The following is a 27,580-nucleotide window of genomic DNA, read 5'->3' as shown; positions in this document are numbered from 1 at the left end:
ACGAGTGATGGGATTTGGGAGCTTAGAGGAGGGACCTGAACGCAGCACGAGCCTACCCCTATGAGCACAGCAGCAGTCAGTTGCATGTTTACTTGCTTTGTCAGCGGTGTCCCCGCTGCAGTTATCTCCTGTATCTCACCTGCTGCTGATCAAAAACCTTGGACTTTTATCTCAGAGAAAGTCTTATCAAACCGTCAGAGCTCCTTATCAGCGCAGTCCTCTATTATAGCATTTGTGTGGCCAGCCTCTTGCGGACCTTGAGCGGGGGCACGTCGGGTTCACTTTTTTTTTTTTTTTTTTTTCAAGCTAACGGAAAGATGACGTTAAAATCCAATAAAAACGAAGCTGCTGTCATACTGGAGCCTGCGACCAGCGTCCGGACAGCCCTCTCCGATCTCTACCTGGAGCAGCTCCTTCAAAACAAACCAAAGTCTGACAAGGTAAGGTGTCCGGTTTTTTTTGTTTTTACCTTTTATTTTTCTGGACCCCCTCACATTTCAGTGTACATGTTTGCTTCCGGGAAGCAGATACGAGCCACATGACTGTTGTTTGTGCCTCCGTAATATCTCTAAAAATAGACTCTGTTATGTTTTCATAATCCAGCGGAATACCTTGCCTTCCAAAGACAGTTGGATGTTAATGTAAAAATAGCAAGACTGTGTTGCAACACCTGCATTGATCAGTATGTCAGCTAGAATCTAGTAGACATTGCATTGACAATTTTCACTTCTGCATTCCCCCCCCCCCCTAATATACATATGAAAGTCATGTGACAACTTAAGGGAAACAAGGTTACATCGCATCTATATTTTTAGCTGTGATCATAAGTCAGTGTTCCTGTAAGCAAAGTGTTATAGATCCATACAAATATTATTACATAGTACAGTATACTGCATCAGTAAAGTCATCTTAAAGTAACATCACTTTGCCGACTTTAGTTTCTGGGAGAGTGTTATGCAACATATAATAGGATAGATGGATAATACTTATTGGTGTTGCGTTCAATTGTAAACAGTGCTGTGTAATTTAGCCTTCAGCTATTTAAGGGCCACCATAGGGGAACTGGTGTCAACAGCCAGTTGAAACCAGCCAGGTTGTTTACTACATCACAATGTCCTTGGCTTTTGTTTAAACGTGTTTACTTTTGACCTATAAAGCCAGATAATGTTGTGAAACCAGCGACTTAGCCCTTTAGCCGGCTGAACACCCTACATGCAGTGTAAGTGAAACATTTAGGATGATTAGGAGAGACAGCTAGGGTGAAACCAGACTCAGCCAGTGATACTGAGGGGGAACTCTTTGTGCTGAACATCTTCTCTGAATTTGAAAAGTCAGCATTGAGCAACTGAGGGAAGTGGGAAAAGGGAGGAAACTCCTGTCCTGACATCAGCAATTTACAGTTCAATAGCCTTGCGTTACAATCTTGCCAACGCATTGTGCTCAGTGCTGATTAGTAAAACCAGTGTCTTTAAGTCAGGTCACATGGACCATTATCTCCCTATGGAAACTTGTGTGTGTGTGTGTGTGTGTGTGTGTGTGTGTGTGTGTGTGTGTGTGTGTGTGTGTGTGTGTGTGTGTCGTGGGCAGTTAATAATATTTTATGGACTCGTTTATCTTGAAGAGTAAAGTGAGAGAAGTCTGTTCTGCTCTCTACATGTTCTAGTTGAGTTCTGCTCCTCATGGAAACCACTGCAAACACTTTAGGCATCAGAACTATGCACTGCCCTACATACACACTCAGTCATGCATATAAACTCCTTAAAACTTGTTATTATAGCCACACTTATCACCGTCACTGCTTCAGCCTGGAAATTAAAGTCCAAATCTGGACTCACACAGGTTTGAGCAAGACAGGCATCAGGCAGATGAGAGTCAAGATAACATTTTATCATCAGTGGCCCTCCCAGCTCTTTCTGTACAATATGTACAAATTCCTGCCAGAGTGCAAAGACATTGTAGCTCTTAGAGTTTTTTTTTTTTTTTTTTGTGATAAGCCCATTACCCATAGTGTGCCACATAGAGGTCAAATATACGGTGTTTCTTCAAGAGATCGATAGCAAACAAAGGAGATCCATCCTAAATCTTACACTGAGGGTGGATTTCTAATTATATTTTTTGACTTGAAAGGCAAAATCCTTTCAAGAACAATAGCAGTTAAAGACAGATTGCATGTAAAAGCAAATGGAAGAATAGCTGTGGATTTTAATTATTTTACACAGAGATAGCATCCCATCAGATTCTGTTTGACGCACTTAATCTGCTTCAAATAAAGCCAAATCCACCGCGAGCAGAGAGACGCTCTGCTCTCCTCCTGAGTGCATTTGGCCTTTTGAGCAGCTGTTTGTTTATCCTGCTACTTCTCCACACCCAAAACTGGCATTCAAGTCTCTGAAAGGACTTCCTGACCCCACTCATTGTAGCACTGTCGTTCCCACCAGTCACAGGAACACGGCAATCAACCAGACGAATAACATTTAATCATGTGTTCAATTATGTGAGCGGTTTCAGTGACAGAGCTCTCTGTCGCCATCCTGATGAGACACGTTTAATTAGCCTTTTAGTGCGACTATAAATCTAATCATGCAAATATTTTACAGGTCGAAGAAACACTTCTGTTACCTGCCAGTGCTCTTCAGCTGTTTTGTGCTGAAGCAGATAATATTTGACATTCAGATTTACCCTTTCGGTTTCCCTCCTACTCTGTGCTGAAGGTCAGCGCTTTGATGAGAGGAGAGGGAGGACAAAGTCTCTGGCTACATCCAAAACAATTTTGAATGTAGGTTTAACAGTTATTACCTCCTATTATGGCACAAGATAAAAAACAATAATTGTCATTAGGCAATCACCCAAATAGTCTTAATTTCTGGCACGTTTATGCAATTTCATGTACTACATTTGCAGTAATCAAACGTGTATTCTCAAGGTTAATTTCTTTTTGCGTTTGGGGCGGCTCCAGATTGAAAGTAAAATCCAAAAGTAAGATAATACGTTTTTGGTGATTCAGTTTTTTGTTATTATTGCTGTACAGATATGTTTTCTCAGAGGATGTCATTTCATTAGTTTTCTTACAATCTGAGCAGTCCCTCCTGTTGCTGTACAGTCCTGACACATGAAGGCTGGTAAATAACTATCATGTTGCACAGAAAAGCAACCGGGTGGCTGTTGTGACAACTCCTGTGTCCTGTCAGATCTTCTGACTCGCCAATGTAAAAATAGGACAATCATTTTCTAAATCAGTTTTCCAGACGTTGCTTCTGCCAAAACAGATAATATTAATAATAACGTGAACATGTTTATATGTTAAACATGTACCAGAAACATACATTTATAACTAAGAATTACTGTAGAAGTTCCTGTCTGCGTTACAGACCAAACTGCCTTCATGCATGTGGGTTCACAGATGAGGAAGCGGGCGATGATGATATTTATTGGTTTATTGTAGTGCTGATGCTGGAAGATAGATGATAAACTTTTGCTGAAGCAGTGCTGATGTGTCAATTTCCTGCAGAAAGTTTGTGCTGATACAGATAACTCTGATGGTCGTTTAATTCATAAACCTTTTGATATTGTGCACTCATTGTTCTGTTCCATTCACAGAGTAGCATTTTACTCTCTCAGGAGTCATTGCAGGTTATCTTATCTCGTACCTCATACAGTTAGTGTGATTCCTCGGTTTTCTTGATGCGCCAGTGGAGCTCTTTCATGTTGGGTTTTAAAAGTATGTGGATCTCCTCTCTGACAGTGATGTGGACTATCTTTGTTGATACTATGGAAGTAGCATCAAAAAATGGTTTTCTGCTTTTAGACTAAAAAAACCCACCAAAGATCTTTGACCTCTAAGTAAAACTTTGAAAATTCATCCAAACACTTTACATTGTAGGATTTTTCTAAAGGAGAATTAGTTTTCTTACATTAATGCTTTTGCTGACTTTGATCACCTGATGGCCCAGGTGGTATCCATGACCACATGAACCTGGCAGACCAGATGACTGGTCATGGTTAATGAGGTGTTATAACGCCGGGTTAATTTTCAACCTTGAACATATGTTGAAACTGCAAATGAAACATGGCTGTTGGCACACATGAGCAGAACATGTTTGCTGCAGTTATTGGAAATATAAGTGAGATAATGATCAAAACTGTGCACATGAACTGAACAGTGGATTAAATCACTTGTTTAATAGGAGCTTTAAACTTAGTTATGTTTGTTTTGAGTAAAGTTCATTTTATTTTATGTGAGATTAAACAATGAATGTTTGTTTTTTATTTCAACAGGGGGTTATGCAAACCTATGAGATTAAGGGGGCTGATATCTACACCAATGGTAGTGCTCGACACATGAACGGAACAGAGTTCGACAAGATGAAAGAAGTAGCATTTGAAAAGAATCCTTCTGAGCCAATGGTAAAACAAAAACATCCTTTAAACTTTCTCTATTTCAAAATTGATGCTGCTGATTCCTCCTCACCGACCAAATCTTTGTCTGTAGGGCGTCACTCTTAAAGTGAACGACAAACAGCGGTGCACGGTGGCCAGAATATTGCATGGAGGGATGATCCACAGACAAGGTAATTAATCACATATTGATCTGGTTTGAGTGTTGGTGGGGAGTGTGATGACCTGCGGGGGGTGAAAGAAAACTTCTGTACCCAGAGAGTCAACGCTTCATTCCATTAGCATTTATGTTTAGTGGAAGAAGTCTTTCTCATTTAATAAAACATCTTGCTATATACTGTATAAATACGATATGTACTAGATAGATAGATAAGATAGATAGAGATATGTTGCACATCCAATATGTGCTATCTAACACATATTTTAGCCATAATAATAAACTGATCTAAAGCACAGAAGAGCATATCTGGATTGACTCCACTTCTACTGGCTTCTTTTTTTCCAGGATCTTTACATGAAGGAGACGAAATAGCAGAAATCAACGGGAAAAGTGTGACAAACCAAACTGTGGATCAGCTCCAAAAGATCCTCGTAAGTTAAGAAATTATAACTTATCGCAAATAATTTTGGTGCTATATTCAATTTTATGTATGGTACATTTTTATTTTCATTTTACCTATCATTGCTCATTATTTGTGTCATCTTCACACACAGAAAGAAACCAATGGAGTCGTCACAATGAAGATCATTCCCAACATGCAGGGTCCCTTGCGGGTCTGTGAGGTAATGACGTGACCAACAGAACACGTTGGTTTTGCGGTGCTTTTTAATTTTTTTTGTTCAGAGTGAATTTTGTGTTTCACATTTATTCTTTCCAAATTCCTTTAAAATTGGATGAGTAAACCAGGAATCCCTACTTTCCATTTCCATTCAGAGTCCCAGTCAAAGATTAGTTTGATTACTTTGCTACCAGCCTTTTATTGTACCACTCACTTATTTAAAATGATTTTGTTTAGGTGACTCTTCTGTTAGTCAGTGCCCGACCCAGGTGACTATGAAATTAGTTTAAATCTAAAGAACATCTCTCACCTTAGTTTTGCTAGTTTGACCTGAAACACATTGGCAGTGTGTTTCATTCTGCTATCTACTGGCCACAACATGTTTCTCCAGCAGCCAATCAGGGACCTCATGGGGAATATAAATGGCTGCTCTTGGTTTAGCAACATACTAGAGAAAAGCCTGTGAAATACGATCAAGTACAGCAGACATGAATTTAAAAGAGCTTTTGATAACCGCACAGAGAAACTATATTTTCTTCAGTGATGTTGCTACTTTCCATTAAGCTCTGTCTTTGCTGTGGTCAGTGATGGCAATCTTACTCTAAAGCTTGTAGTCCATTAATATGTAGGCTTAGTTAACACGCTTTGCACACTCTAATGCTCAGAGAAGATCATTTTTGGTGATCCAGAGCACTCCAGTGCTCCCAGTTGTTGTATTGTTTTTGTGTTTACGGCCACTGGAGTGCTTTGGGGAATCCACAAATGTTCATGAATGCTACTAACACTGGTAATAATTCACCCTGGGCAGAATATACACGTGTTCCTGCTGTGGTCTTTGACAGCTTGGCCGTGGTTTGTACTTAAAGACTTAGAATTCAAGGATACTTTAGGATTTTAATCGGACACCAAATAGTGGTCCGCACAAATAGAGCTTGTGTCTCGACTTGAAAACGTACTGTTTACACCATTTCAGTTGAGCTGTCCAAGATCATATAATCAATTCGTATATTATGCTTAAGGGTGAATTTCACATTTAATACACGTGTTTAAAGTCCCACTGTGAATATTTATTCTCAGGGAATCCTATTCATGTGTATGTACACGAGTCCATCATTTGCAGGTACATATTGTTCATAATATTTTGCCCCCATTACAGCAACATGTTCTGCAGACACTGGCAAAAAGCTTCTCAACTCCAGGCTAACTGTTTTCTTAAATTTGCTTGAATGTTTAAGGAAAACAAATTGTAAAGTATTTCAAGTTTTAAAAGTGAAGTATTTGTATATTTGTAGCATTTCAAAAGGATGACCGTGATTCAACTGGCAGAGTAGGATGGTATTATTTAGACGAGATTGAATGAAATCCGGAGAAACTGTAGAAGTTGTTTACTGTAAACTAAGTATAAAAAGTCGGGTCAAAATTTTTGCTCAGCAGCAACAAATTTGTGGATGTTAGAGATTATATTCATGGCTGACCTACAGTAGGCGATGAGAGATTATTGAACAGGTCAACGGGTTATCAGTAATGTCCAGTAACAAATACATACTGCAGATGTTTGGTTTAGAGGGAGTTCACCAGATGTGCTCTTCCTCTGCAGATGTACATGAGGGCCCAGTTTGACTATGATCCTGCCAAGGACGACCTCATCCCATGCAAAGAGGCAGGGCTGAAGTTTCAAACCGGTGACATCATTCAGATCATCAACAAGCAAGATCCCAACTGGTGGCAGGGCAGAGTGGATAGAAGTGCCACTGACTTCGCCGGACTGATACCCTCCCCGGAGCTCCAAGAATGGTGAAGATTAACCTCTGCAGAATGAAGTCACCATCACACGCCAAAGATGTAAGAACTGTGCTAAATGTTCTCAGCTTAACCTAAATAACTGTGTTCCTGCAGGAGGGTGGCCAGTAAAAGCAAAGCCAGAGAGGGCACTCCGTCCTGCAGCCCATTTGGAAAGAAAAAGAAGTGCAAAGACAAGTACCTCGCTAAACACAGCTCCAGTGAGTATAATCAGGATTTTTGTTCTTTTCACACAGTTGTGTTCTAGTATGACTTTATCTAAAACAATATATCTTCTCTTGCAGTTTTTGACCAGCTGGATGTGATTTCTTATGAGGAGGTTGTTCAGCTCCCTGCTTTTAAAAGGAAAACACTGGTGCTGATTGGTAAGTTTCATAACTCTGTTACATTATAAAACATTATGTGACATTTTTGATCATCAACGCTGATCCATGTGTACATTTGTGGAACTTTGGTCTCACAATTTATCTCAAAGTGCACATGTAGTTTGGTCTAATCGTTACAAAGGTCAAACTAAATAAGAACAGACCTTTATACTTACATTTAACCAAAGCTGCTGACAGTGTAACTGGTTTAATTTTTTGTTCTCTGCAAATGACATTAAGGTTAATGTTTGATTAAAATGGCCTTAAACTGTAATTTTATTTTGAAAATTCTGCTGTTTTTAGGTGCACCTGGTGTAGGAAGGAGCCATATTAAAAATGCACTGTTGACAAAATACCCCGAGCAGTTTTCCTACCCTGCACCACGTAAGTAGACCCGCTGCCTTTTCTTCACAAAGAGCAGCTGAGTTTACCAAACTGTCCAAAGGCTAATTCTTTAACTCTCCTCCTGCACAGACACGACCAGACCCCAGCGCAAGGACGAGGAGGACGGACAGGAATATTATTTCATCTCCAATGAAGCCATGACCAAGTGCATCTCTCGGAACGAGCTGCTGGAGTACGGCAGCTTCCAGGGATTTATGTTTGGTACCAAAATTGAGACCATCCAGAAGATCCACGAGCAGGGCCAAATCGCTGTGCTGGATATAGAACCACAGGTTAGCTTTGACAGGTTGACACATAACATCAAAGCAATAGATGTGACTCAAGGAAAATATCACTGCTATTCCACTTGTAGTACTGTTCCAATATCAGCCAGAGTCACATAAAGTCAGTCGATGTTTTTATGCCTCCTTCAGGAATTTGAAACCATCTAAAAAAAGAAAAAAAGAAACGCGTATACTGATGGTTCCCCTTGAAGGTGCACCTTCAATGCTTGTAACACTAATAATCCCCTCCACTGAGCTGCTATTGTTCCCATATACATGCAGTGAGGACTGCATAGCAAAGGTACATGTTTGTAAAGATGGAATTATGAAGGATGATTCCCCAAAATTAATTATTCTGTTCAATATTTCACTTAAAAAGCAATACCGTTAGAATAATAGATGCACAACTTAAGGTGAAAATGGATTCGTAAAGATGATTCTTAGCTGACACTCAAAAATACAGTGTACATCACACAATAACAATAGAAAACATATACACATGAATGTAATAAAATACTAATAAACAAACTTGAACATGATTTTTTTTTCTGACCATTTGCAAGAATAAAGTAGTGGCTGATGGGCAAATAAAATATCACAAAAACTCACTTTTAGTTATCTTTTCAAAATGATTTATTGAGCCAACTGTAATTAAGACAAGACTGATTCCACTTAAATAATCAAATATTATAGTTTTTGTGCACATACTTAATGCATAAAACTAGCTGTCTCTTTGATTTTCACACACATCTACAACATACATATGTAATATATGTATTATATACTCTATATTTTCATTACATTTGAAACCCCATCTAAAATACTTTTTCTTGTTTAAAATGTCAGATACGATCCTTCTACCAGCTGTTTGACTGTAGTTTATCAATCTAACACTAATTCTTCCTGCAGATCTTGAAAATCGTGCGGACTGCTGACTTTGCACCGCTGGTGGTGTTCATTGCTCCGACCAACACAGCTCCTCAGGTGCTACATCTTCATCTGGAACTACTTTAAGTACCTTAATAACACCAAACTGCTTCTGCTGCAAACTAACCTCCTGTGTCTCCTCCTCTCCTAGACTGAAAACTTGCAGATGATCCAGAAGGAGTCGGACGCCATTTTGGCCATGTACAGACACTTCTTTGACGTGGTGCTCGTCAACAACGACGTGGATGAAAGTGTAAAAGGAGTGGAGGAGGCCATGGAGTGTGCCACCTCCACCCCACAGTGGGTGCCTGTATCTTGGGTGTACTGAGAGGTGTTTATTTTGTTTGTTGAAAAGCAGTGCTCACCTGGTAGAGGGCGTACTAATGGCAAGCTGTTTAACATTAAAGAGCTACACTGGATGTGTATTGAGGATATCTGGAATTCAATTCTTCCTAGTCACAAAGAACATTGCAGATATCCACGGTGACGTTCTTCCTAGGACTAATGATGTCACTTTTGCTGTTCATGGGGTTTCTCATCAGTCGTCTACAGTTCAATTGCAGAAGCTACAACAGGTGGGAGTGGCTTGTTATTCATATTAACATGACATCGCCACCATGTCAGAGCAGCCTAAAGTCTTTGACAGGGTTTTTGACTGAGCACGATAGCAGCCACAAATTCTTTGATGATGAGTTCTTTTGATTTCATGGTATTTTCAAACTATCATACACACCGTTGCCATTGCTGCTGCTCAAAAGATTTGCTGGCCCAACATGCAGTGGAAAGCCTCTTATGAGCAGCGCCATGCACAAGTCTGGAGACACGTCATAATGGAGTTTGAGATATCAATAACAAATCTTTGGACTAGTCAAAACTGAATTACACATATCTGCAATTGTCATTTAATATGTGCAACGAGTCGAGTGTTGTTTTCAGGGACATTGTCGTTTTTAACCAGTCAGACTGATGTCAGATTTTGAATATAATTTCTGACAAGTCACAAAGTAACTGCGACATTGATAATTAATAGTCAAACTTGGCTTTGTGAATGATCAAACAGCTTGCTATTTGTACCACATATAAAGACTGAGTCCTTGCAGCAGCAGCAGCTGGGTTCAAATCCAGCCCAGGCCCTTTGCTGCATGTCCTCCCCTCTCCCCTCCCTTTCCTCTCTCTCTACTCTCGCTGATAAAGTATAAATGCCAAAAAAAAAAAAAAATTGTCAAAAAAAGAAAAGAAAAAGGAAAGCAGTGCAATATCACTCCTAAAACAAAACCTCTGAGTTAGTGATGTCCCAGGTGTGTGTGGGGGGGTGTGGGTGGGTGTGGGTGTGTGGGTGTGTGTGTGTGTGTGTGTTACCTTTTGGTGTATGTTAATTGTCACTGAGATTTTATTTTGTTTTGCACAAAAGCATTCAGAGAATAAGCAATATATAGGAAGGTTTATTTGAGAAAATTCGAGCGCCTCTCCAGGGATGTTATATTTGGTTGTTTAGACGTTTATGCTTCAGGATTTTTGAGTGGTTAAGGGTTAAGTTTTGGTGCTGCACATCCTTGTGATTGTTGGAACATTAGTAAATGCAAAACAGGACCACAACTGTGAATGAAGTCCGCAATATCAACCTACAGGATTTTCTATCATGTACATCTATCACAACATTGATTCTGGAAATAATTATCTTTTTTTTTTTCTATTCTCATGAGATCATCCCATGAAACTGAGATTCTGAACCTTGTTGTTCATGCAGTCTGTGTAACTCCGTACATCTATAATAACCTCTGCACAAAACCTGTCAGTCATTGACAACCTCACTTTATTCATCAAAATTGTATACCTCATGGGGTACTGTAAAGGCACTTTTAAACAAAGAAATAAATGTCCCAGGTCTGTGGCAGCTGCGTCTTGGAATGTGTTCCATGTTGAGGCCTGTCCTTTAGACAATTTAAGGAATTATTATGGTTGTTTTGTGGGGAAATCTCCAAAGTGCACACATTTTTTTCCCCGCTAGTCCCACATCAGACAAGAAAACACATAGCAGTGTCAATGAGGAGGAGGAGACTTCACTGAATTCTAAAGGCTTCTATTAAGGCTTCTATTTTCGGCAACGTGTTGTATAACCTAGACTTTTTACGTTTCATGCCCATGTTGGTTTATCACGTCTGAGCAGAATATACCTCAAATCTCTGCTTGCACTCTGGAGAAATATGGAGGCAGGGGCTTCATATCTGCCTGAATTTTCAGAGAGCAACACGGCTCACGGCTGTGATCAATTATAGATCACGACGTGCGTGTCCGAGGTGTACGGTACAAGTGGCACACCTGCATCTCCAACATTGCAATTCTTCCCTCATTCACAGTGTGAGAAATAGTGACAGGTTATGCATGACAATATCACAGCTTCCATCCAGTTCAGCTTTGCACTATTACCTAGTTGAAATATCATAAATGTATATTTAATGAAATGAAACTACATTATTCCTTGTAAATGTGTGAAAATATCATACATACATATGACATTGTCTAGTTTGGAAGAATTTATTATATTCAGTATGCATTTGAACAGGCACATGATGTACTGGATGTAAATACATTAGGGGATATTCCCTTAGAAGTCCTCAAATTTGATCGTTATTGGCAATTGTGGTCTATATTTCTTGCCCAGAATCTTGTACACGCATGGAGAACGAGGAAAGCTACAACCATGATTGCAAGCAACTTAAAGTTCAATTTTTACAAACGTCAATCAACGTCAACAGTTTAAACATTTAAGCTTAATTTGCAAAGATTTAAATATGTGTTGTATTTTCTCTTCAGGTCTCAGGATTCTTTACATAAACAAATGCAAACAGAACAAAGTCGTGATTAAAAACCAGTTGAGTCAGCTCAAATTTGTAGGCACCTTAAATGTCTGTGATGTGGCAGATGTGATGATGTAGAGGATGCTGTGCAGCTGAGGTCACCACAGTGAGGGGGGCGGTTACTCATAACATCCGCCCACTCTCAGGGAGGAGGCGGTGGAATAAAGCTGTCCTTTGGTGCCACCATGTGGTCGAGTCTGCACTCCCACAGCTGCCCAGAGAATATATTGCCAGTTTAAAAGGCCATTAGTCACTGGTGGCAAAAACACCCACCAACATGTGTCGTGACCTGTTGTAGTTGCAGGAAGCATATGTAATTGGGTTATGTATGCTATCAAAAAATGGACAATTAAATGAGGTGAATATGAATAAAACCCGCAGCAGCGCAAGATATAACTCAAAAACACCACCTGCCTGACTTCAAGCAACAAGGCCCCTCTTGTTCCTTAATCTTTAGCCACATGTACATATTTGAATGTAGAAATGCTTCAAATCTGCGCTGCTTCTTCAAAGGTCCAATGTCTGATTTGATCTCACTTGCTTGTTTAATGATCATGAAATTAGTTAACTGTATTGATCCCTGAATTAATCAAATCTTAAAAATACAGGTTTAAAAAAAGACAGCCTATATTTAATCATTAGTTACATTCAGTCATTTTTCCAATATAGCGAAGCCTCCTTTAATAACCCTACATTCATCCAATGTGTTTCACTGAGTGGCTATTTGTTAGATGTAAAAAACCATGCGGAGCCTCTGATTTCTCTGTCCAAACAACACCGCTCTAAAAATCCTGGGAATAATAAATGTGCTACATGCCCACGTTTACACAGACAACAGAGTACACACACACACACACACACACACACACACACACACACACACACACACACACACACACACACACACACACACACACACACACACTGTTGTCTTCCTTTGGGTTCTAGTCTTCATCTTCATCTTTCCTGTATCTATAAATGCTGCTGTAGCGAAAAAAATGTCCCCTTGGGGATTAATAAAGTAACTACCTACCTACCTACCTACCTGTAACGCTTTCATCTTGATTCTACCATACAGAGAAGCTTACGTTTTCTTTCTAAAGAAATACAATTTGAAAAGTAATAATTGTCATTTATTACAGACAAACATCAGGTAAAATTATAAGGTAAACCGTAATGTGTAACCACATAAGGTTAATGGACGCTATGCAAACTACACTAGAAACCCCTCCAGAAAACCTCCGACATTTATGTTCAGTCTTGCAAGAGATTTCAGTCTGTGTAGTCGCACCATGTGACTCATGCTGCAGAACAAGCAGCTGATGTGACAATTGGGGTCAAGTTAGGTTGAGTAGGTTTGATGTAACTTGATGTTTGGATTACTGGATTTAACCTGAATCCTCCCATGTTAATTACCTGTTACATCATACAATTGGATGTACAAAAACAAATTACACTATCTGCATTTTGATTTAGGCTCGTCAACTCCGGCATTCAAACATCTGCCTCAGTGCTGGCTTTTTAAAACGGTTTTGTATCTTCGTGTATTTATTCCTGTAAACACACATGATACTGGCCAAAGATAAAAAAAAAAAAAAAATCTGTTGAGAACAATGCTGCCTCTTAAAATCATTGTCATATTTTATTTGTATTTTCCCTGCGATATTTCTGAAGATAATGAATTTAGTTATCACACTCGGTCGATGGTAAAATAGAGACATAAAGGAATATTTGTAATGTTTTTTTTATTGGCTGGTCTGGATAACTTCCTTAAAGACTATAGGCCTTGTGCAATGTCTTCTAGTATCAATTGGACACACATCAATATATATAAAAAAAAAAGAAATCATTATATACCACATCATTAAACAATCGTCATCATTTTTAAAACACATTTTAAAATTTTTTGTAAAAGAGGTGTTTCAAAAGCAAAAAGTCCCTGAATGTAAATATAATAATTCTATTTTAAATTAATTGTGTCCATTCTCCAAATAAGTTGTAATGATTCCCAGTATTTAGTTACAAATCTATACGGGTATCAGAAAAAAAAACATTCATCATTTTTGTTTTACTTTTCTTGAGAAACTCTTGGAAGTCCTCCCGGGGAAGCAGGACGGCTCCCCGGGGCCTCCAGGGGGGGGCAGGGGGGGCAAGCTCCAGAACACGATGCCTGAAAAGAGCTCGTCTTAATGTAAAAACAGGGAAACCTTGTTCCTCGGACGAAGGGTTGGCACATTGCGTTCAGGGTGTACTCTCCACTCCGTCCACGTCCATATTTACTATGAGGAATAACAGGCACCCAACTGCGGAGTTCGCCACACCCCCTTTCGAGGAACGCCATTTTGTTGACATACAGATTTTGGATGCAAAATAATCCCCCTTTTGCGGAAGCATTAAAGCCAAGCATGACCGTGACATGTAATGTCTGGGGGAAAAAAAAAAAAACAACAACAACAACAAAAAAACCACAGTTGTCTCCCAGTAGCTGCCATCCCCCAGATAAAAGAGCGCGCTTTAAAACGGTGTGTTGGAGATCTCCGGCCACACGCTTCAACATGAAACTCGCCGCGATTGACGTCACCGAGCCATCTTTGTCCACCTAATCCAGGCGGCTGTTTATTACACCTTCATTACCGCACGGACTCCTGACAGCGCCGGGCTCCAGTATCAGCCTGCGAGGTGCCGCATCGCCGTAGAAATAGGAGGAGTACCGGAAAAAAAAAAAAAAGAAAATAAATAGGCTTTTATAGCGAGGGGACGCATCTCAGAGGCAGATACAAGCCAGTGCTCCTCCTCGGATGATATACAGGCAGGGAGACGCCACGATAACCAAACCGAAGGCTGCCACAGGGTAGAGAGGAGCGCAGGACGCACATCCACATCCACATCCATCTGCCAGCCGCTCAGTCCGCGCTAACATTTTCCAGTCCGGATTTCAAAGCGCAGCTGTCCAGCTCCCACTACCAGGAACATGTAAGTGCGACGTTGTTTTCAGAGCTTTTATTCGTGTTTTTAATTGAATTATGAACGAGCGTTGTCCTCTTCGACGGGGCTATTTTGGATTCGCCGCGTCTGAACGGGGCTGTTGTGTTTCTAAACCCCTTCGGACACTGCGGCTATTTCGCGGCTGTCTTGTAAATCATTGTAAATTAAAAAAAATAAATAATAATAAATACAAATAAATATCGCTGTTGATATCATTTCACAGCTGTCTTGTGTCGTAATGTGACCCGAACGTGAGGCTAGCGCGTCGGCCTAACCTTGGAGCAGACGGAGGCTTCATCCGACGCGGTGCACATTATTGGCCTTATTTGTCTCGCGGGTTTTAACACGGTGAACGAGCTCCGTGTTTATTGATCGTCTCCTTATTTTCACGATCGTTTGGTCGTCAGGTGGGTTTCTACTCGAGCCAGCGCAACACGCACGCACTTTTTTTTAATAATTTAATTTATTTATTTATTTATTTTGTTGTTGATCCAGTTTGGACTGGTTCGAGTTGAAAAGGACACCGTCGGTGTGATTACCCACAGGCTAATTAAAACTACAGGCAGAAAACGTCGTGTGAAATGAAGCCCCCCCCCCCCCCCCCCCCCCACACACACACACACACACACACCTTCGACGAACATTTCCACAGCTTCGTGTTCGTGGTGCTGAACCACAGGTGACGATTAGAGGCTAATTGTTAGAAACAGCAAGGACATCATGTTGAACGAGCCGCACCAGCTGCTTCAGCAGCGTCTGTCTGTCTCTGTCTGTCTGTCTTGTCTCTGTCTCCAACGCAGCCTGTTGGACACGGAGAGCGTCGCCATTATTCGACGTCGGGTATGGACGCTGATATTATTAGCCGTGAATTAGGCTTAGGCCTAGTGATATGTGCAGCCCTATACAGCGGGGGAGGGGGAGGGGGAGGAGGGGGAGGGAGGGTAGCGAGCCTCCTACTGTATGTCGTCGATTGTCGTGCGAGGGCGGACATCTATATATCTCACCATATTTCAGGCTGGCTGCGTCTTCAGGGCCAAACGAACTGTGTAAAATGTCGTTCTTCCTTTGTCCTGTTTGCCCCCCCCCTCTCTCTCTCTCACCTCCTCCCCCCTCCCCCCACACACACACCTTTTATGTTTTCCACTGGACATGATGCAAATGTATAAAGGCTAAGGAGAGGTAGCCAGTGACAGCCTCGTCTTGTCAGTCCTCTCATAGCAGGCGGGTTGAAACGGCCTGACACGACATACCATTCAACGGTGGCATCATCCTCACGTCTGTGAACATCCTCTCCAAATGTGGTTATGATTGTACATCCCAGTGCTTCCAATCCAACCCCCCCCAGAGGAACCTCCCCGCCCCTCGATGTGCTAGGTGTATTTTTTTTTTACAGGCCCGTCGTGCTCGTCCCGTTTCACAGGTCATTATGTAGACGTGATGTGTGTGTGTGTGTGTGTGTGTGTGTGTGTGTGTGTGTGTGTGTGTGTGTGGAGATGGTCAGAAATGAAAGTCATGTGGGTTCGGATCAAACAGAATAAGCCCAGAGAGGCTGGGATGGCACAGTTTCTTGTCTGGGCTGCTGTGGCGCTGTCCAGTGCTGAAATGTCGCTCTCCAGTCCTGAAAGTCAGACAGCATGCTTTTCCATGACAGTGACCATCCAAACCCACATCCATTAGACCGAGGGCTTGATTTGACTTTTATTATCTATCTATCTATCTATCTATCTATCTATCTATCTATCTATCTATCTATCTATCTATCTATCTATCTATCTATCTGTCTGTCTGTCTGTCTGTCTGTCTGTCTGTCTGTCTGTCTGTCTGTCTATCTATCTATCTATCTATCTATCTATCTATCTATCCATCTATCTATCTATCTATCTATCTATCTATCTATCTATCTATCTATCTATCTATCCATCTATCCATCTATCTATCTATCTATCTATTCTTGTAGGATACACAGTGATTGTTGAAACTCTTTTCATCAGAGGCCCCTGAAACTCTTAAATAGAACCGTCAATGTTGGAGCAGCCCTCTCTGGAAACCACGGGCCAGGGCTATTTATACAAGCTGTGTCTTGAAAGAAGAAGGTTGAATATATTTAGCTTTCATGGCAAATCTGACATGAGCAGTGGACTGTAGAGAGAAAGATGTGAAACCCCACAGACCCAGCGTGTCAGGGTTAGCAAGAGAAGAGTTCCTGTTGCATTTTGTTTGCGTTGTTGTTTTGTTGTTTTCTCCATTATCTGGAAAATGGGGTAAAACCTGAACAATTGCACATAGAGCAATTTCTGGCCTAAATGTGTCTTTTTTTAAAATTGTTTTAAACATATTTCGAATGCAAGATGTCAAAGCAAGAAATGTATCATTTCAACATCATCCTCAATTAAAAGTGAAGATTATTCATCAGTGGCACAAATCAGACACAGTTAATCCACCCGGCTGGAATGAATGCAATAGGCGGTTTTCACAGGATGTTGGAAGCTGGTGAGAAACCTTGTCACCTCCACTAGGAACTCTTCCTGGTGCCAGGTCACGTGTGATGACGGTGTCAACCTCTGCACACACTTTATGGTAAAACTCGTTGCTGGCAAGTGGATAGAAGAATTACACTAATGAGATAGATGTTATATAGTTTAATATTAAGCAGTGAATGGAATAATAAAAAATTAAAAAAATCTTTAGCTTTTTGCACTATATGTTTTCTACATATACAAAGTCTTTTAAGAAATAAAAATGTAATATAGCTCTCAAAAGTAGCCTGGAGTGTTTTGTTGTGTCCTTTTCTTTGGCCTGATTGGCAGCTGATCGAGACCACCAGCACCATCAGGCCTACTATTTGAAGGGATTTGTTGTTGTTAGAGGATTAGTAATGTGTGAGCGTGTAAAGGTGACCTTTATACAGAGTTTTGTCTCGCGCTACCAGAATGGTTCAGTTACAACTCCAGCATATTCATCAGGATGGCCATAGCTTTATCATAGAGTGCACGTTTACAGTTTCACTCTGTGATTGTTGATTTCATTTGGATTGATAGATAACAATACAAATATATGACGGATTAAACATGTTGAGCTCCACACGCCATGAAAAAATGGAAGTATTTTAAGGCTTTTAATGGTTTCTTGTACTTGTATCTGCTGCTCTATTGAGTTTTATGTGATAAGGACTCATATTATTATTGATAGAAAATGTATTTGATGTTTTTATGCTTGCTTTGTGTGGTTGTAATTGTGCTCGCTGATAATATGCAGGCTGAAATTTCCCATCTTTAAATTAGACAACTGTGCCTCTACTGATTTACCACAAAAACAAAATGCTTCCACCAGCAGTCGTACGACTGTACAGAAAAGAGTCTTACCTGGAAATAGAGATACATGTTGTGCACATTTGGTATCATCAAGGACAAATTCTAGTCCTTTCCAAAAACAAAAGCTGAGATGTTATTTTGAAGATAACGTTCACTGGTAAACATCCTCGTATATTTAGGGATGGCTATGAATAGTATTTTTTTTTATATACCCATTTTGTGACCTCTTTGAATTTTTATTTTTATTTTATTATTATATGAATCCAGGTAATAATCATTTCTGAAGAAAAATAAAAGTAAAAGTGCATTTCTATGATTTCTAATGTTTAAAAAAAGGATAGCCTGGCAGAGAATCAGGAGAACAGTATTGTTTGTGTAGGAAGATGGTGGCTAAGTTGCTACATGATGACGTGCTCTGTATTTTTCATTGGTTTGGGATCATGACAGTTATAGTTACTGTTTTTCAGTCATTCACGTACGATTTACACAATCAAAGACAGATGTTTGATGAAAAAAGGATTCACCTTCAAATCCACTAAAGAAAAGAACAAAGAAATAAAAGCCATTCATGAATGGTAGATGTCCTTAATTGTTCTGGTGTATTTGCTCCTCTTGCAGCAAAGAGCAGTCTGGCACTAGAACCATGTTAACATGAGGGAAAGGCATTTTTCATGGAGCTTTCACTCTCCAGTGTTAGATGACACTCTCACTTAAACTCTGTCTCTCACTGAGGTCATTATCTCTGCACAGTGCTTCCGAAAGAATAGGTCTATGTAGGCCACAATACAACAGCTCATGACAAATCAACTTGACTTTTGTAAAGCCTTGTTGATTCTTTTTGTAATAGAGTGTAACTCTGTCGCCCTCTGCCACATATTCCTGATGATATTGCCAATACATTGATGAAATCCTGCTGAATGTCTTTGCTTGACCCGGTGAAGACTCAAAATGTTCCAAATTAGACCTGATCCAGCCTTAAATCTCGATGTCACCATGTTACTGTGAGCGCTCTTCCCTCCCTCTGATACAGCTACTGTGACAGTCGTGTCTCAGTTACAGAACCATTATTGTAAAGCTCCCAGTGCTGCTCAGTTCACAGAGAAACTCCCCACTCTGTCGACAAATTAAATAACAACTAGAAGAGTATTAAATGAGGACTGTCTCAAGTGATGTGTTTTGTGACCTCCCCTTTTGTGCTTCACCTTTTCCCGGAGTACATAACGTATGGTGTATCATCTATATGATGTAATGTAGCGCAACACTGGGGCAAAGCCATCTGAGACGTTTGATATGTATTCCCACTATTGATCAGGTTACTTTGTGTTAAAGCTGGTTTTTTTTTTAAAATTATTTCAAGTTTATTTGTTTAATCGAGACAGGCGGAATTAGACATGCTATTGCACACTGAAACAATTTTGCAATCAAGTAACATGTTGTAATAAGCACAAACGTTTTCTTCTTTCTTTTTTTTTCTCCTTTTGTTGCAGCCTTTCCTTTTTTGTGAATGGAGAACATCGGTCCTTCTCGTTTGCGTCGTTAAGTCATTTATGTTGTATCCAATATGAATAACTAAATATTTGTATTTGTTTGTTTGTTTGTTTATGATCAGGTCTGCCCCAGCCGGAGCTCCTGCACCAGAGGGAGGGAGTCAGGGCCCTCCCAACCTCACCAGCAACCGCCGTCTGCAGCAGACGCAGGCACAGGTGGACGAGGTGAGTACGCGGCGAACACAAAGTCATATTCTGTCAAGTCAGGATCCCGGATAGATCCTCCACAACCCCCGTTCAATGGTCACGTAACAGCCTGAGGTAACTCAGTCTTCTGCTTTCCCCACGTACTTAAACAAACTGAACATAAACACACACATCTGGGTTCGACTGTAAATCGCTTGCGTCTTGATTCAAACTGTCGATCGGCGCGACTTCCAGTCGCAGCTCGCGTCGATCAGTCCTGCTCCGTCCTGTCGAACCCTCGCACGCTGTCATCCCGTCTCGGTCGCTGAGTACGCCACATTGCTTCCCGTGTCGTTCCCCAGGTGGTGGACATCATGCGTGTAAACGTGGACAAGGTTCTGGAGCGTGATCAGAAGCTGTCAGAACTGGACGACAGGGCTGACGCCCTGCAGGCTGGAGCCTCTCAGTTTGAGACCAGCGCTGCGAAACTGAAGAATAAATACTGGTGGAAGAACGCCAAGGTGAGGATATGCAGACATGCTTACAGGAATATGGGTTTATTAAAGCCGCCTCAGACTGTCTTGTTTACAAATAATAATATAAAAAAAACAAAACAGCAGAGGCTCCAGGAATGTGTAGCCGATGTCGATTTCTGCTCTCGGCTTCGATCACAAGCATCGCTTTTGTTTTAACTACTTGTTGTGGGGTAGAAGGTTGAAATATATCATCTACATCATCGTGGGATTACACAATGGCATGAGCTAAGAATCACTGTGCTGCCACTTCATGCCAGGGAGCAAAAAAGATGAGAGAAATTGAGAATATATGAGCATGAAAAAGAATTCCCTCGGGCAGGTGAGATGTTGATGTGTTCATGGTAATGAAGGAGTGAACTACATACAGTTTACGGTTGACTCGGTTTCATGTTTTTGGTACTTTTAAGACTTTGTTTACGTAGATTGAAGTGGTGGTCGAGACTTTGTTTCTAATGACTTCTTTTCTGACCATTCACCGACTACAGATGATGATTATCCTGGGTGTGATATGCCTGATTGTCCTCATCGTCATTATTGGTAAGAACACATTGATTTTTACGCAGTTACCTCAACGGAATTACTCGGTAAAGTACATGTTGCTTTAATAGCTTTTTTTTAAATTCTCGAAACAATGTTGTTGACACCGTTTGCCTCGCTGGCTTTTCACTTTCTTACTTGCAGAAAAATACAAAATGATGAACTAGACTGAATCACTTTTCCTCTTCTTCTTCTTCTTTTTTTTTCTCTTTCTTTCCACAGTGTACTTCAGCACCTAAGAAGAGTTGCTCCTACCCCAGTCTGATCCCAACTTCCTTACTGCAGAAGAAAAAAAAAACCTCGAATTGATGACGAAATTAACCACAGATAATTAATTTATGATATATATATATAGATAAATATCTCCCCGATTAGCCTCGATATAACACCCCTCAACCCTTCAGGGCCCCATGGCTCTCCCACTTCCACCACCTCGCCTCTGGACCCCTGTCAATATTTGTCCTGTGAGTGTGTGGCCCTGTCTCCTTTCTGGGTACTCTTGGCTTTTCTAACCTGCCATACTGAGAACCAAACACTTGTGACGACGCAACAACAGAAAAGGAAACAACGATTGGCGATAATTGTTACATAACTGATATATATATATAGTTATTTGTAGAGTTTTATTCTGATATATACTGTTTTGTAGGTGTGTGTGCGTGTGTGTGTGTGTGTGTGTGTGCATTTTGTACTTTTTATTTTTTGTATTAATTTTACGTATGCTTCAGCGTTAACTACTGCCTATTAATAGAAGTGTGTATTTTGCATGTTCTCATCATCCGTCTGTCTCCTGCTTATTCTCTCTTTTTGGTGTACTTTTGCACAGGGGAGTCGGTCTCCATTTAACTTAATTGGAATACCAATTATATTTTTTAATCTGTGTTACTCGTACCCACCAAGACAGTCCAAAATAATAAGTCAGAGAACTAAAACTTGTGCTAAAAACTCCGGTATCAAGCCACAGTAATTGGAGCTATTTTACAGACTGAACTGCCCTTAAAAATTCCCCAGGTTACTCCTGAGTTCAGCTCCAGTTTTCTATAACTTGATACCATTAAAAAAAAAAAAAATCAAGTTTTAGCTTCTTTTGTGGCTTTTTGAGAGAGTTAATGCTCCCTAATAATGATCAGACATAAAAAAAATTTTTTTGCATGAATTGTGAAACTAATCTCTAGCAATCATCATCCCCGTCCATCTGATTGCCTCCATTTGTCTTTTGACATTTCTCTCTTTAACGCCATTCATCTGTAGTGTCTTTAACGCCCTGATCCTCCTCTGTCTCTCGGCATGCTTGGACACCTCAATTTCTTCTGATAATTTCAAAACTGCCATAGTACAGTCGGACCAATGTCTGTAGATGTTTCTTTTTTTTAATTTATTTAAATATTACGTAGTGTCTTATTTCGAAAACATTCCTTCATTGCAGTCTAGTGCAAACGCTCTTACTGTAGCACATGTAAGTGTAAGTATCTTTGAGGGGAAAAAAAAAAAAAAATACATGCGATGAAACTTGTGTCGAAAACGTCGGTCATGCAAACCATAGGAGAAAATAGTCCTAGTTATATAGCTGTAAGGGTACATTTTGGATAGACGGGATTAGCCTTTCAATCTGTCCAAAGGATTTTCTTTTGTAATATTAGTGATGTTATCTCAACATTACACTTTACACACAATATACTGTGGAGATGTGTTCACATTAAACTGTGGATATGGGCTGGAAAAAGGCCAGGGGATGAAACGGTACCGTTGCATAAATTGCTGATTGATTAATTGCCGCGAAGCAAAGGCTAAATCTCACCCATTCCCCTTTGTGGACACTGAAAAGCCTTAGACTTCAGTCATTTCTTACTGTAGGTTATTTCCAGTCAAGCACCCCTCCGCACGTTTTAGTCGGTGTCGGGGGAGTGGCTGACTGCAGAAAAGTAATCTGTTTAAAATGCACAAACAACCTTGTTTTTGATGGCGCTGTCTGGCTGGTCCATAGCCTGGCCATAGGAGATCTTGGTGCAGCAAAACCTCTCCACATGAAGAGCACATTTAAAAAAATTTAAAAAAAAATTAAAAAAAAGAGAGAGAGAGAGAGACAATTAAGCCCTGCAGATCCAGGAACAGGGACGGAGGCTAGTGACGAGAATTCACAGTTTGCGTTTTAGTCCAGCAGTCTGCTAACTTTGAGGTAGGTTCAGAAATTTGCCGTCAAAGCTCGGCGACAAGAAGCAATTGTTCATAAAATGGTAGCATTCCTAAGAAGAGTGTTTTGCTAGCGCAGTGGTTCTGTCTCAGTGTTTCTCCCTCTAGTTAAGGCCTTTTTTCTTTTTTAAATATAATAGATTCTATTTTTTAATTATAGTATATTTTTGTGTGGAACAGACAGGTAAAGAGGAAGTGGGGCGATCAGTACCAGTTGCTGCCGACAGCAGCGAGCTCCTCTTTACCGCTTGTCTGCTGTGTTTTTTGTAATTCAGCTCTGTGCGTTATACACTGCCAAGCATCAAGGGAGAGGCTTCTATCTTTATTGCAGTTGTTTCCCTCATTGGTGCCCTCACTGGTTTGGTCTTGAACTATTCTCTGACTTTTTTTATTTCGGCATCTTCTCCTGTGTATAATACCCTTTTGGCTACTTTATGAGCAGGAGAGCAGGGCGATACGATGCACTTAAGTTTGGACTTTTTGGACGCAGCGTCAAACTAAGGCCTTTCACACGAGCTTGAGAAGGCATGAATATGAAATTCCTTCAAACTGAAAAAGGCATTTTGGGGGGGATTTGAAACCACTTTGCTTCCAACCACAGCAGGACTTCAAAGTTTCTCTTGTGGTTGTGGTAAATCAAAGCTCTGAAATAGTTGCAGTTTAGTTACTCAGTCAAATCTATGTTTGGTGAAATGGAGGTTTCTTAAGTGTGCAGGAAGATTCACGGCCACTAATGCCACTGTTAACAATCCTTAATTGTATAAATGTACTTTTTAAGTCACACAGGAAGAATTACAATATTTCAACAACAACAAAAAAAGTGTGTGTAAAGCCTTGGTGGCCTCGTCTCTTTTGAACATGACTTTTTATCTTCACCACCAGCTGAGTAGACACACCTGCCCCCCTTTGCTCAACTCACTGATTCAGATTCCTACAGTGTGTGTGTGTGTGTGTGTGCAGGTGATTCAGTGTGTGTGTGTGTGTGTGCAGGTGCTTCAATGTGTGTGTGTGTGTGTGTGTGTGTGTGTGTTAGAATAGCTCTGTCTTGGGAATATCCCCAGTTTATCCCGACAGCTTAGGCCGCTTAAATCTCAGTGAGGGCGTGTTGTTTCCTTGATCACTGCAGTACACAAGCAGAGAGGCTGCAGTCCTGCCGGCCAGTTCTATTAGAAAGGAATCCAACCTTAACAAAGCCTGCTCCTCCTTCGCTCCCCCCCCCCCTTCCTCCCCCGACATGTATTTTCTCCAAAAGTAAACTCCAGAAGATTACCAAAGACCAGACTTCCATGCTTACGCTGCCAATTATTGCCATCAAAAACAAGCGAAGAGAAACAGGTTATCTGACCTATCCCAGTCTGTTTTAAATAGCTTACACCGTGACCCTGTCTGTAGGACCTTTTAACGACGACACACTATTTCTGTGGCGCGTCAGTTTGGCTTGTGAGTGTGCCATTCGAACATATGCAAGTTAAACCAAAACATGAGGACTGCATGCTTCAAATCTCAAATACAGTCTCCCCTCATCAAGTGTACCCAGGTCTGAGGAGCCTCTTTAATCCGTAACAAGTTTTTAGACACATGATCCTGTAACTAATTATAGCACAAGTCTTCTTTTTTCTGTGTCTCCATAGTGCTGCCATGTTTTCAAAGGAAAAGACATACAAACTAACTATAGCTATTAGACATAACCAAGAAAAGCATAACAAATCTGCATCGTTTGGTGTTGTAATACGGGGGTGTTTTGGGGGGTAGGGGGTCCTATATCCTCAGGTTTAAGGTCTTAGCAATTTACCAAAATATATATGAGGACAAAAACTATATAAGCAAACTGTAAAATTGGATTTTTTTTTTTAGATTTTTTTTTTTTTTTTAGGCAATATAAAATCCTTAAAGGGTTATAAATGTGGTCCTTTTAGCCATCTTACAGGGGTTAACCACACAGTGGACTGAAGTGAAATAACACTACTGATTGGGGTAGGACTTCTGTGTTCTCCATAAATCCAACTGTTGTCCTGTGAGTGCTCAACCGAGTTCGGTCACAATAGTGAAAATGAAGCGAGTGCTCTCTTTTTATTTTCTGTTGCTTTATTGTCTGTATGAAAAAGAAGTGCATATATTTTAACACCGTGGCACTTTTTTTTTTTTTTTTTTTTCTGTTGTGATTCGTTCATTTCGGAGGGATGGGAACTTTGTGTCGATGGAGGATATTGTCTTATGTCAACCTCGAGGACTGTTCAGCGATCTCAATGCCGCATTCAGGTCGTTTGGGGGGGTCGCTAACACGGAAGAAGTCTTATCCAGGTTTGAGTTATGACTCGCGAACTTGTAATTCAAACTTGAAAGGAAACGAGCAGAAAGAAAGAGGCCGACAGAAGACCCAAAGGTATAGTGTAATATGTGCAGGATGCTTCCCAACATTTAGCAAACACCCCCAAAAGGGATGAACGCAGCAACAGGAGGGAACCTTTTGAGTCTCTGAATGTTCTCCGGCTGGCTATAAACGTACAATATTCTGCTCAACATCTGTTAACATGTTTTATTTTTTTGAACCGAATATTGTGTTTTTATTTTGCATCCGTCCAGTAACAACTCCAGATGTCACTGAATTATTTATGTGTCAGCACTGATGGGTAAAGGTAAAAAAAAAAATTAAAAAAAAGGGAAGTTATTGGGGGGGAGGGGGAAAAGTATTTTTACCTTCAATTGTCCAGAACGCTTGGAATGATTCTACAGTTTACATCAAATTGCCGTTTGTATCTACAAGATCTATTTTTTGTTTAAATCTGTTTATTTTTGAGGAAAGACTTTGATTTCTTCTTGGGAAGTGTTTTTGTTTTTGTTTTTGTTTTTGTTTTGGGATGCAGGCCCATATTGCCCCTGTTCATCTGGTCTTACAGGAGGGACAGGACTGGAGGCTCACGGGCAATGTGCTCAAGTTTTATTTATTTATTTTTTCTTTTATTTATTGATAGATTTATTGTGCTGTCATTTGGTTATGGGATTAGAAACTAAACAAGGTTGACTCAACGTAAAGGAGAGGAGACTGAATGAAAAACTAAAGTACATAAAATAATTGTAGTGTAAATCTATCAATGTCTTATTATATTGATGAACATCATGAAATATATGTATATTGGAAAAACAGTAACTATGACAACTTGTACTTTTGTGTGTGCTTCATGTGCTTTTGTGGGTGTGCAACAATGGGAAGATGCAATTTTGACTGCAATTCTGGGACCTTATCTGACCTGTGTGAATAAGCATAAATTTATTACAAACATAAACCTCTTTCCTTAATTGATCCTTGTAAGTGTGCCAAAAATACATGAAGACCTGGAGCCATAAAAGTGCACATTTCTGCATTCGTCCAGAGTCTTGTTTATAGTCCGTCACTGACCCTCACACCCTAAAACTCACACTCTCACAGACTGACACGTACACCAGTTATGAGGCCACACACTCAAACGCACAAATGGTACGTCCCATCTATCTGCTGTTGAAACTGTAATCCTCTCTCAAACAGTAAGAAGAGCCATAACGTGATGGAGGTCACGATAACCGATTCTTAAATTCGTGTGACTGAAATCTTCACAGCACGCACAATAGTTGTATTTAACTGATCTGTGTCTGTGTGTAATCTAAATGTTTATGCAGGTTTTAAACTTCAACTACAGAGAGATAGTAAACCTCTATTCCAAGTGATCCAGTATAAATCAGGCTAAATGCAGTGATACAGTGTACTGTAGCCTAAAACTGTGCCTCCGCAGTATCTCGATAAACCACAATCTTGAACCTGTCGGATTCTGTGACACCAAAGGATTACGTTAATATCTCCAGCTGGGTTGCATCACAGACCCACCTGTGCACCGCAGTCTGTGCTATAACCCCTGTTTACATTAGTGACCACCTCTGTGTCTTAACCATTTTCGTTAATAGCAATCAGGTTTTTGAGCCCTTGAACACCAAAAGGGGAAACCTTTCTTCATAACACTCATGAAAATACATTATGATAGGTCACAGCTTGGTTAAACACCGGTGTGAGCCAGACCTATAATGACTCCCATCTCCACAAAGGCAGTGGTTTAAAAAAAACAACAACAACAAATAAACCGTTTTATCCCTTTGTACTTCATTACTATTAACCAAATTGATCTTGCAACAACAGTTATGAGACCACATCCCAACGGCCTTAACTGTCTAATGAAAACGTAACATCTTCAAGCGTCACTTCCGGCGACTTTTATTTTGAAGCGCACGTCGCGGGCAAGCTCTACAGCCACGTTTCCTGCTCTCCCTTCGTTTGATCTTTTACTCCGTAACGCGTACATTTCATATAGACCGTCTAAACCGACACACACCGCCGAGCTCTCCCTAATGCAATGCAAATAGGCACACACACACACACACACACACACACACACACACACACACACACACACACAAAAAGTGACGTTTCATTTCGCACACGTATCGAGTTTTCATTCGTATTGGTGAAGAACAGCTGACACATCGACTGCAGCGCTGGCATTTCTCTCAATTGGTCATTTGCTCGATCA

At 40.5% G+C, this 27,580-nt stretch overlaps 2 protein-coding genes across 2 annotated transcripts; both read left to right on the top strand.

Moving 5' to 3' along the window:
* Window positions 1-81: 81 nt before the first annotated feature.
* On the top strand, window positions 82-9,359 carry mpp1 (MAGUK p55 scaffold protein 1). Its single transcript, XM_069700601.1, has 12 exons — window positions 82-440; window positions 4,276-4,404; window positions 4,490-4,568; window positions 4,901-4,986; window positions 5,110-5,178; window positions 6,772-6,968; window positions 7,071-7,174; window positions 7,259-7,339; window positions 7,643-7,723; window positions 7,814-8,016; window positions 8,917-8,991; window positions 9,086-9,359. The coding sequence occupies exons 1-12, from the start codon at window positions 318-320 to the stop codon at window positions 9,260-9,262; spliced, it is 1,404 nt and encodes a 467-aa protein (XP_069556702.1). The 5' UTR covers window positions 82-317; the 3' UTR covers window positions 9,263-9,359.
* A 4,986-nt stretch (window positions 9,360-14,345) lies between these two features.
* Window positions 14,346-26,308, top strand: LOC138622114 (vesicle-associated membrane protein 2). Its single transcript, XM_069700647.1, has 5 exons — window positions 14,346-14,765; window positions 19,698-19,800; window positions 20,124-20,282; window positions 20,783-20,834; window positions 21,057-26,308. Coding segments are annotated over exons 1-5 (333 nt in total). The 5' UTR covers window positions 14,346-14,763; the 3' UTR covers window positions 21,074-26,308.
* The last annotated feature ends 1,272 nt before the right edge of the window (window positions 26,309-27,580 follow it).

Source organism: Brachyistius frenatus, unplaced genomic scaffold (assembly GCF_029030835.1).
Source record: "Brachyistius frenatus isolate BFR_SWC_R1_liver_20210118 unplaced genomic scaffold, ASM2903083v1 Contig_34, whole genome shotgun sequence".
Classification (NCBI taxonomy): domain Eukaryota; kingdom Metazoa; phylum Chordata; class Actinopteri; family Embiotocidae; genus Brachyistius; species Brachyistius frenatus.
The sequence above is the reverse complement of the archived record's forward strand: the minus strand, read 5'-3'. Positions and strand labels throughout refer to the sequence as shown.